The 11,881-nt window shown below is 44.3% G+C and overlaps 1 protein-coding gene across 1 annotated transcript; it reads left to right on the top strand.

Moving 5' to 3' along the window:
- Window positions 1-691: 691 nt before the first annotated feature.
- Window positions 692-11,533, top strand: LOC118409108 (laminin subunit alpha-1-like). The gene is made up of 14 exons (XM_035809973.1): window positions 692-695; window positions 1,287-1,400; window positions 1,939-1,997; window positions 2,401-2,547; window positions 3,073-3,246; window positions 3,740-3,886; window positions 4,246-4,407; window positions 4,758-4,931; window positions 5,443-5,589; window positions 6,632-6,725; window positions 7,252-7,310; window positions 7,451-7,560; window positions 8,133-8,222; window positions 10,549-11,533. The coding sequence occupies exons 1-14, from the start codon at window positions 692-694 to the stop codon at window positions 10,652-10,654; spliced, it is 1,587 nt and encodes a 528-aa protein (XP_035665866.1). The 3' UTR covers window positions 10,655-11,533.
- Window positions 11,534-11,881: the final 348 nt, after the last annotated feature.

Consider the following 11,881-nt stretch of genomic DNA (forward strand, 5'->3'; position numbering starts at 1 on the left):
CTGCGATCGAAATTTTGACAGATTACACAACGAATGCCACACGTATACAGATTTTCTTATGTTTAGCTTGTACAGTTGTCTAAATCATACTTTAAAATCTTGCATCATATTGCAATGATGTAAACAAGGGTCAAACAAATCCGATTGGGCTATCAGAAAGGAAACCTTGTGTAGGCTTGATGTTAACTGAATAGGCATTGGCTATTGGTTGACAATTTTAATTTAAGACGCAATACAACTTAACTCCACGCGTGTTTTGCATTGTATGAATCAAAGTACATGAAGTCGTCCCTGTTAGCGTTATTTGGCCTGGCTATCTAACGGACTTTGCTACCTTCACACAATAGCAGTATGCTAACCTTGGGATTTGCACTCATTCTATGTCTCATTATATAGACTACAACCGTCTATTAACCTCTTTGATGTGCTAGAAACACTCGGCCAAGCATCTTGGTACATTTTAGTAACGTTTAGACGTTTCAGGTACCACTTTCGTGATCACGTATCTCGTTCAGCGAAAGGTAGTGGATGCTACCTCAAACGTCTAAATGGTTACAGGACCTATCCTGTTACATGTCGATAAAGTAACTGTTACATTGCGTTTAGCATCACCTGGATTTCTTACCTTAATTGATGTCTAATAACGTAGTTTTGATTAATGTATGAAAGAGCGAGCATCATTATCGCCCCAATGAGTAAGGTACAGATATTGTCGAAAAACCTATTCACAATACGTGCATCAGGTGTTTTTACCGCAAGTAGCGAGTCCATGTAACTGGTTTACGTCGCGATATCGTGTCCCTGTTTGGCCTTTGTTCCAAGGTCATACCGTGACTGACTGGGCTTGTTTTTGCTGACACTGGTCAGAATAAAGTCCAGTTCGGTCACATCTGGGGTCAGACACAAGCCCTTATGTTTTTTTATTGTTTATTTTTGCATTGCATGTAAAAACTTTGAGGTCAAAGATTCAGGACCTTTCCATGGCTTTTCTCGTGACCACTCCCTAACCGGGGTCAGCGTTGGGTTAGGACTAGACGACTTTTAACCACTAGTAGTCAACCTCGTCACCCATACATTACCTTGCTTACGACTCAATCTAAACCATACCCCCGGAGAAGGTCGAAATGCCATGTGCGACAGCTCCTTCATCGACCGATTACTCAACATATAAAATCTAATGCTAACCGATCGTTCGTTCTGACGTACATGGAAGAGTTGAAAAATGTGATTCTTCATATGTGTACGGTCCTGATTACGACTATGTACATGTAATTTCTTCTTGTAAGTCGCGAAGTGCAGGCCGGGAGAGTTCCAGTGCTCGACCGGAGACTGCGTCAACGGCATCCTCCGGTGTAACGGCTCTCCGGACTGTCCCGACAAGTCCGATGAATCCGGATGTGGTGGGTAAATTTTCTTGTTTAATATCACGTCAATTTTCATTCAACATTAGTGGATGGACTGCCGATGGTAGACAGAAACCCGTTGTTGTCCGATAGGGGAAAGAATGAACTTTACATTTGGACGTTATGCTGCTTTATATTCATGTCGGGGCGTATTCTCCTAATTTGCATGCATTTGCATAGAATCATGATGTCCCACCTGGATCATAGACCATCATACCTAAACATTATAATGAGATGTCGGGCTATCGTTTTATGTCAGTAGACGGTACTAAGGTACGGTGCACTGATGCAAAACCATTTTTTTTTCTTGTTAGGCCGGACCTGAAAAGTCAGTAGACCGGATTTTGAGCCGATTTGAAAATGAACAGATTATACCGACAGGCTTTTGCCGTACATGTACCTGAATTGTCTGGTAGCCACCCTAATTCACAGTAAGCTATTCTGTAATGGAATGCTTTATGTATTATAGAGCGATATGAACTGTATGATGTGATTTGACCGTTATAACTGACCGTTCTTTGTTTTACTTCCACAGTGAAGATCCTGTGCAACGGACACTCCTTCATCTACAATGTGGTCACCAGAACATGTCTTGAGATAACTGACGAGTCATAGCGGGTATCTCACCGGACAGTGGCACGTCAGCGGCGTGGCTGTGTCCTAAATTGAATTTGTGTCACTCTTCCCTTTACAATTCATTTCTATCAACATGGTGGGAGTGTCATTCAAAACATACAAGTGCGCCTTTCGAGACAACAAAACAGGTGAGAAGAGTGAAAAGATTTGTTCTAATCGACGAAATTCGTTGAGCGCTCGGTCAAACCAATTGGCCGCAACAATGCCACGAACGTGTCGCATCTTCGGTGAGATAGCACTACGAACTTTCATAATTTTAAAGGAATGTCGAAAAAAAATCCATTGTGTGTGTATGTGTCGTTGAGTGATTCTGAAGTATCTTGAGTGAACCGTAAATATAATGAGACCGTCTTTTTTCCAGTCCTGCCAACACAACACCCAGGGACGGTACTGTGACACGTGCAAGCCCGGTTTCTATGGCAACGCGAAGGTTGGGACGAAGGACGACTGCAAACAGTGCAGCTGTAACGGCCATTCTACCACCTGTGACGTCACAGGAAAATGTCTGGTACGGAACCTTTACGCTGTTGTCACGCGCATCATCATGTGTCACTCGAATGACACTGCCTAGACCATTTCTGGTTATTCAGTGATAATTGATGTGTCCAATGGAAAATAACAAATAGGTGACTATGATGTCACAGCCGCCATGTTGGCTTATCTAACCAGTGAAGTGTCAGACCTAAAAGCTTGTCTTTGTAAAGTATCATGATCATACTACTCTTATTTCATACACACATGAAAGCAGAAACTTTAAAGGTTTACAGAAAGACTTGACTGTGCACCAGGCCCGGCTACCCGGGTCGTCTACCTGGACTGGCTATCACGTCAGGCTACTCAGATACCCCGGTTTATAGCTCCATTCTTTTTTCACTCGCACACACTAGTACACTACTTTGGGGCGAGGCTTATGATAAAGTAGTGTATGCGAGTGGCCTGGCACAAGGCTAGATGGAACACATTACGCATTTTCACAAAAATGTTGTCTTTCTTGTTTGTATCGTTATTACCATGGCTTGTTGTTTCCTTGTAGAACTGCGGCCACAACACGGAGGGAGAGAAGTGCGAGAAGTGCCGGCCCGGGTTCCGCGGCGACGCCACCAAGGGGACGGCTAAGGACTGCCAGCCGTCCAGCACGGGACCCACCACGACGTGCAACACCTGCAACGGACACTCCACCACGTGCGACGCCACCGGCAAGTGTGTGGTTAGTACATACACAACATATCTACTCTCCTGTTGATTAAAAAATGTGCATGCAAATAGCTCTTAAACTAACCACCGATCAAAGAACCCACCGACAGACAGACAGACAGACAGACATAAAGGCCGACAGACAGACAGACAGAAATGCCAACAGACAGACAGAAAGACTAATAGAAAGGCCAACAGACAGACAGGATGACAGACAGACAGACAGACAGAAAGACCGACAGACAGACAGGCTGACTGACAGAAAGACAGAGAAACAAATAACAAACAAATAGGTCTTTTATGTACAAATATGTTTTTGCAGCTCCACGCGGTATGACATACCCTTTCGTTAGCTAAATACAAGAAGGGAATGCGCCAGGTATCCCGTCCGGTTGAATGATGTAGATCATCTACCAGAACAATAAAATAATGTTTTTGGTAAGAACACGTTTGTTAGCGTATTTCGCCGCCGGATACGGTTTTAAACTTTTGTCGGCCCTCCTCAGAACTGTCAAGACAACACAGAAGGCGACAAGTGCGAGAAGTGCGCCAAGGGTTGGTGGGGAGATCCTACCACAGGGAGTAAGAAGTGTCTGAAATGCGTCTGCAACAACCACGCCGCCGACTGCGAGAAAGCAAACGGGAAGTGCATAGTAAGTCTCAAGCAGTAATATAGATGTGTGATTTGGCAGAATAGGCGAATCTATTCTCCAAGCAGATCCTACGGTAGCATAAGATAGTCTCAAAAGCTGGAAAAGGAGTTTAGCCGGCCTGAGAGAGTGCAGGGGCTTTGGTAGCCAAAGCGCACGCTTATTTCGGCGATACTCCTTTGCCTGTGATCAGGATTTTCAATTTTACCGGCAGAATCGGCGATCTTGACAGATCGCAATCTCTACTCTTACATATACATTCACAATCTATCTGTACGTGAACTGCAAGAGAACTATCAAAAATCCAAAATTTTATTAGACAGGAAAGACAACTAACGATTTGAACATTTTTCCTCCATCAGAGTTGCCAGGACAACACGCAGGGGTTCTTCTGTGACCAGTGTCTGCCTGGTTTTACTGGGACGGCGACGGACGGGAAACCTGACTCCTGTAGGGCTGCCAGCTGTGACGTTCTGTGTTACAAACACTCCACAACATGTAACCTGGCCACCGGCAAGTGTGCGGTAAGGAACGGTGTGTGTGTGTGTGTGTGTGCGCGCGTGCGTGCGTGTGTGTGCGTGTGTGTGTGTGTGTGTGTGTGTACGTGCGTGCGCGCTTGTTTGTATGTATATGCGTGTGTACATTGTGTGTGTGTTTGTGTGTGTGTGTGTGTGTGTGTGTGTGTGTGTGTGTGTGTGTGTGTAATTGTGCGTGTGTGCGTGCGCACGCGTGTGTGATAGTGTGTGTCTGTCGGTGTCTTTGTGTGTGTGCGTGTTTGTCCGTGCTATATACAGACCATACCAATCGCCCTACCCTTCACTGAATTTTGACATATCATTTTGCTTCCCGACTATCCTGCTGTGCTCCCCACCAGAGCTGCCAGCACAACACGGAAGGCGACAGGTGTGAGAAGTGTAAGACCGGATTCACCGGGAACCCGACCACGGGCAGCGCGACCGCCTGTACTGCGGGGGGAGGGGCGACCACCTGCGCCACGCTGTGCTACGGGCATTCCACCACCTGTAACCTAGCGGCAAAGACCTGCACGGTAAGTCACACCCACAGCCACGCTGTGCTATGGGCATTCCACCACGTCTAACGTAGCGGCAAAGACCTGCACGGTAAGTCACACACTAGTCACGCTGTGCTACGAGCATTCCACCACCTGTAACCTAGCGGCAAAGACCTGCACGGTAAGTCACACCCACAGCCACGCTGTGCTATGGGCATTCCACCGCGTGTAAACTAGCGGCAAAGACCTGCACGGTAAGTCACACCCACAGCCACGCTGTGCTATGGGCATTCCACCGCGTGTAAACTAGCGGCAAAGACCTGCACGGTAAGTCACACCCACAGCCACGCTGTGCTATGGGCATTCCACCGCGTGTAAACTAGCGGCAAAGACCTGCACGGTAAGTAAAGGCGGTATCCCATTGCACTTGGGGTACTGGTGCCGCACTGCGGGGTTCGAAAGATTACTCAATATACGGACTCGAAATTTGAATGTATACGGAACGTGTGAACCCGGATTTAGCAATGTTTATTCCTGCCCCGTGCAGAACTGCGGAGACAACACGGAGGGGACCAGGTGCGAGACGTGTAAGACCGGCTACACCGGAGACGCCACCAAGGGTCCGTGCAAGTCCTGCCTGGACAACTGTAACAAGCACAGCAGCACGTGCGACAAGGCCACTGGAGTCTGCTCGGTAAGGAAACAATGGGGCTAGAGAGATAAGCTCCACCATGCCTTTGTATAGGGAGTATGGATAGTAGAATTCGATTTGACATTTTGTCACGAGAGTCAGTCTGTGGAAGGGGTATGGTTTCCATCTTGGAATATTGTAGTTTCGCTACATTGTATGTTATTGAAGTGCACTGATCCATATCCATACACGTACATATTGCGAGGTAATACTTTAATGGATTTGCGAGTGGACCATAACAGCTGACAGGATGATTTCAAGACGGCTTACAAGAACTGTGCGGGCAAAATCTTAACCTAATAGTATGGTAGCCAAACACCCCCCGCAAAGATTCTGTCCATATCTAGAGTAGTCTGGTAGAGAGTACTTAATAGAGTTGGGTATGTGACAACAAATTGAAAAGGCAAAAATCATATTTCTAAACAATACTCTGGAGCGGAACCGCCTGAGAATAACCGCGACTTCGCCACGATGTTGTCTTGTAGGGATTATATAACATGGGGCTCAGTAGATATCCGTTTCAGCACCAAGGACAGCACCACTGGTGTCGTTAGTTGTTTTGCCTCTTCTCTGGTCGGTATGATCTATGACCAGTGGCGAACAGACTCTTTCCTCAAACAGCTTGGACTTGGGATATACTGTAGAACAGAATGGTATAGGAATAGCACTGTCCCGCATATGGCACGTTTGGTCAACAAATAGTCGGGAAACAATCATTTACCTAATGTTGCATGATTTTAGAATTTGTAAGTGAAGTTTTAAATTGCAAGTTGAGTGGCAAGATTTATTCTTGATGTGTTTTTCTTTAATTCTGTTTTTTTTTCAACTATGTAATGTCTGTACTGCAATTCATCCCATGACCATGGGTTTTTGTCGTGTCAATTACTCAATAAACTAATGAAACCACTACTATTATTATGCCAAAAACGTTACTGTCCTTTCACCATAAGAAATGGCTTGTTCCCCACAGGATATCCGTATGGTTATATCGTTGTCTGCAAAACAAAATTTCAATCGTACATTTTTACACGCCTGTTACATGTAGGCCTGCCAGCATCAGACCACTGGGTCGAAATGTGAGAAGTGCGCGGCTGGTTACATCGGTGACGCCACCAAGGGAACATCCACCGACTGCAAACGTGAGTAGGCACAGGCATCATGCTGTGAGGCACGGAAAGAATTTGATGTTAATATTAAAAGGTGCAAAGGCAAACTATCAGGACAACTCGTCTGTTGTCTCAATAGGTCGGTGAAAACATGGTAGAAATTAGCCATTAAGAAAGATAACGTACTACCAAAGAGGTTAGCAAGCCCGGAAGTACAGCTTGCGACCTAAGGCGTCTGATAGAGACTACTTTTCGATCCTAACGTTGTCAGTAGAACACTAGATGTAGTGTGATGCGCCGCCAAGCATCGAAGGTACAGAAAAACAGTGTTGGCAGTGCCAAGTTGATAATACGACAGCCTCGACATCTCAAATACACGCAGTGGTACCTGTGCTCAATTATGGTAACGATGGTAGAAGAGCAGAGAACAAAAACAACACGTTATCGTGTTTTGTAAAACATTTTGTTTTGCATTTGAGGAAATAATGCTTCGGACTTGTTTGAGATACAGAAAAATACATTATTAACCCAAACTTTAATATTTCCACTATTCTCGCAGCCACTGCTGGCTGTCCATGCAACAAACATTCCAACACCTGCCCAGGAGGGGTCTGTAAGGTAAGATGATGGGCTTGTTATACGGTCATCTAATGTCTGTAAATGGAAGAATAGATTTGTATACAACTCTCTACTGGTAGTCTATGTCTTTCTGATCAATATATGCCATGCCTTACACTTTTATATGGTGATTTGTACAGAACTGCCAGCATTTCACTACCGGCGTGTACTGTGAGATCTGTGATACCGGGTACTACGGCAAGGCCACGGGAGGGACTCCCACCGACTGCAAGAAGTGCCCCTGCTCACCGTGAGTACGAGCGGACCTCGCAATAAAGAGCCTTATCTAAACTGCACAACGTACGATTTAGGCCATAAAACTGAAAATATTCTCCGGAACAAACCCTTCATGTGTACATCAACATTTTAGCATATTTGCGTCATTATTTCATAGTCCTGGTGTTTCCCATGAACTGTGCAAAACAAGCTGCACAAGGTCCACTGAATTAGAATCTCCATCCTGAATTAGACCCTCCTGTTTGTTAACAACAGCATGCTGGCCACCGGCAGGTCCCCCGAGTTGTCGTTATCGGCAATGATGTCGCAGCATCTCTCCCTGAATGTTGGCATGCAATGCTATAGGGTTGCTTGAGCTGAGGACGTAGTCGTAGAGAAAAAGTGGGAAAAGCTATTGTCTAAATCTTACGTGGTGCAGCTTTAAGACAAACCAATCTCTACAGCTGGATAAGACAAGAACCAAACATAAAAGCCACCAGCTACCTAGAAGATCTACACAGGAGGTTAACTCTTAACTGTAACGTTATAGCGCAAACAAATTCTGACGTGTCCATGGATAAATCCCGTCGATGGTTCTCTCTCCAGGAGATCTACCATGTGCATCCTCCTGCCGGGGAAGACTGCACCGACGTGCATGGGCTGTATCGACGGGTACGCCGGAGATGACTGCAACCAGTGAGTGACACTTATTTTCCGTAGAAGATTCTACATTTAATTCTTCAACAGCCCTTTTCCACTGGGGGCAACAAATGCTGAGCGACCAAAAATATGACAGATCGTTCAAAGAATTCAAGAGAGTTGAACAGTGAATTATTTTGAATTAGTTTTACAGTGAACCGTTTTGAGGTCCAAATTATAGTATGAATTTTTGGATGCTGTACGGTCGCTCAGTCATCTAGTCTAAAAAAAATACAACTTCGACCATATCCGCTAGATAATCTAAACTCATGCTAAGCTTTCGTTCCACAACACGTAAAGCATTAAACAAATTATTAAATAAATTATCTATTTGTTTTCAAAGCCTTCATCAGGCAAAATGACCAGTTTCGCCCCCCTCCCCACCCTTGAAGGTTTGTTTCTATCATGGCGCGTCAGGTTACTCTAGGGAGATTCAATTTCTTCAATATCATATTCTATCACACTGACAGAATCAGAGTATATCATAAGTAGACGATTGAGATGTATTTACGGGCAAACAACTATCTGTGATATATTATTGTACAGATGCTTCTACATCTTCAAGACATGACAACACATGATGTGACATGACAAGAAATGTGCCCTTCCTTCAGATAGTATGATCCTAATGCACGTTGTTTCTGCGATTCTTGTATGTTATTGTAGGTGCGACGCAGCCAATGATTTCGTTCCTATCGGAGGTGGTCCGACGGCTGCCGGCGGCTGCTGCGTTAAAAAGAGTGTGACAAGCTGTCCCGCGACTGTTGCGGGCTAGGATAGAGTCATGTAGAACTACACGTAGCTTATAGCTCCACAATCTTTGTGGTTCAAAATTGGAGTCAACTTTACACTGTCGCTGATCTAGCTGTTTTAATTGTTACATTTCCCTGTGATAAAGACGTAAAAACACGGGCTGATATTCTTCGTACTTCACTCCCCTTTTAGACAAGTTTCAGCTATAGTGTGTACCTTTGTCAGGATAAGAAATCTATATAATGTATCAGTTTATCATCGATTACATTGTTTGATTTTTTTACTTTTATCAGTTTAAAAACATATTTTACTTCCGCAGGTGCAGTTTTTGAAGACTTTTTAACAATCAAGCTTGCGCTCTGTATCACCATCATACGGCCCGCAGTTAAACTTTGCCTGGTCTTAAGTAATGGATAAGAACTTCTAGATGTCATTATCTACAATGGATTGCGATAATATTAAAAGCTTCACAAATACAACACTCGGAATAGCAGCATTTGTTTGAGCAGTCGTTGTGTTTGTATAACCTAGAGTTGCGGGACTTCGTCAGATTGAAGTGTTAGATGATACCTCGTCAATAATAACAAACTCAGTAAAACTGATAAAAACACCCACCTTTGATTTCTGCAATTACGCAAAGACTTTTGATCTCAGATATCCCTGGTGTGTTAAACATTACTTTGACTTACACTTTGATATTCGTTGATACGAATCAATGTCTACACGGCACTGTAAGTGGTAAGCCTCTGTGCACTTTATCACGTGATCTTTGACATGAAAACAATAACGTAGCAAGTTCAAGGGTCTTGTGTTGGTATGCGTGTATGCTCGTTGACGTAATGGTAGTAGGAATCCTTTCATATCGACAGATGATGGTAGCACTCTCAAGGTGTCATGACGTGGGCAGCGTCTTGTGTCTGTTGTGTCAGTCCCATATTTGCGTTGCTCAGTTTGGACACATTAGGTAGAGAGATTCTAGGGCTGTTGTCTTGCACGTACGACGGGAATAACAAGAAGCATGACCGGGGAGGAGTGTACAAAATGGAGAGGTCGGGTCAATCAATGATTCTCCAATGTCAGGATTGCATTTTGCACCTAAAGTTGAGTTTAAAAGTCCATCTGCGTTACTGATGTTTACTTTTACCCTCAGTGTGCGGCCTAGGACCAGACGTGACCACGGTTTAACCCACAACATTTCATTCTGAACCATCAGGTCAACAAAAACACAGCGATATAAAATTCATGTATCGTGATCATTTTCCTACGCAAAGCCTCGCATGCAGCCTTTACAATATGCCTTTGGGAAGCTCTGCTAAACTGATCTGATGCTTGAACATCTGTGAGGGTGGTCTCTAACTTGTCAGCCAAACAAAGAATCGCCTGAATATTTGCCTAAGCTGATTCTCTAATTGGTAAACAGGTGGTTAGAGGCCACGTGCACAAAATTGGAAACCTCGACCCGGCTTAGCAGAGCCTCCACAAGGTATATTGAGTAGGCCGCAGATAAGGCTCTAAAGAACGATCATGAAACGAAGAGGTTCCTCCGGATTACTACCATTTTCTGTTTCAGATGCGACACGGCTAACGGCTACAAGTCTCTCGGAGGCGGACCGACGGCTGCAGGAGGCTGCTGCGCCAAGGGCACGGACGTCTGCCCGGCCACTGTCGCCGGCTGAGGCCGCCGAGCCGCGAACAACAAGCCAAGACGCACGGCACACGCTAAATGGCCCTGTTAGAGTAGAAGCCAGTTAATTGCACAGCGGATAACCGCACACTTCTGTTAATTGCACGGAATCATAAAATCCAAAATCGGCGAGGGCCAGGTGGATGACTTCAGATTATTGCACAATCCGGATAATTGCACGAAATGTGCTGACAAATGCAATTAAATGGCGTCTACTGCATCCTTAAACTTGGCAAAGTAGTCCGCTCAGTTTGTAATGGTTGAGATCTCCTACATAACGCGGCTTTAGTATGTGTCGGTGATGCCATGTTTTGAGAAAATGCGCCTTTAGCATTTTCTCGGATACATTTTCCGATAAGATATCGGTGACGTTACTTACTGATCATTACGTCAATTCGACTGTCGAATGTAGCATTATTGAATGAGTTTACAAGCCTTTTGAAGTCTTTGCTGCCTATGCATGCTTGTCCTCTTGGAATGTATTCGTCCAACAGTACTTACTTACTTACTTATACACTTACCCTCTTCGTCCTTGTAGAGATGTATGTGTAGGTATTCGTCCAATAGTTGATTTACAAATTTAGCTCGAACTCGAAGGCAAATAGACACATCTACAATCCTTCATCGTCACTAAAAGTATCTGTAAGCCTAACCATGGATGTTTTTCTGAAGCATGTTTGAACATGCGAATCTCGCTGTAAAGCATATTGCATTCACTCATGCTGTTATTTTGCTACCCATTTAAAAACGTTATTTCGGTGTTAGTGCTTCATATCACTCTTGTAAGCAACCCCCTGATATGTAATTTATTCCAAATTAATGCTGCTAATCATTTTTCAAACATCCAGTTACTGATTAAAGCAAAACAATCTACCATCTGCCTCAGCCTTCATCATTATTAACAGTTTTCTAGGACAAGAATAAGAGCAGCGCTGTTCGGTCACAGACAACAAAAGCAAGGATAGCGTCATAGCGATGAGGGAGTCCCGAGCAGCTTAAGCCGTAACGCAGTATTGTAATGTGGTATCTCACTGCACTTGGGGCACTGCGGGGTTCGAAAGATTACTCAACAAATGTCAGAGATAAAAATCTTACGTTTTGTGTATTTTGTTATCTTCTAAGTCATACTTAATTAAGTCTTAAAATATCAACCTTAACATATTCAACATGACATATTTGTTCATAATCGATTAATGCCAATGGACCCTTCCAGCCGAAC

Source organism: Branchiostoma floridae, chromosome 2 (genome assembly GCF_000003815.2).
Source record: "Branchiostoma floridae strain S238N-H82 chromosome 2, Bfl_VNyyK, whole genome shotgun sequence".
Taxonomy (NCBI): domain Eukaryota; kingdom Metazoa; phylum Chordata; class Leptocardii; order Amphioxiformes; family Branchiostomatidae; genus Branchiostoma; species Branchiostoma floridae.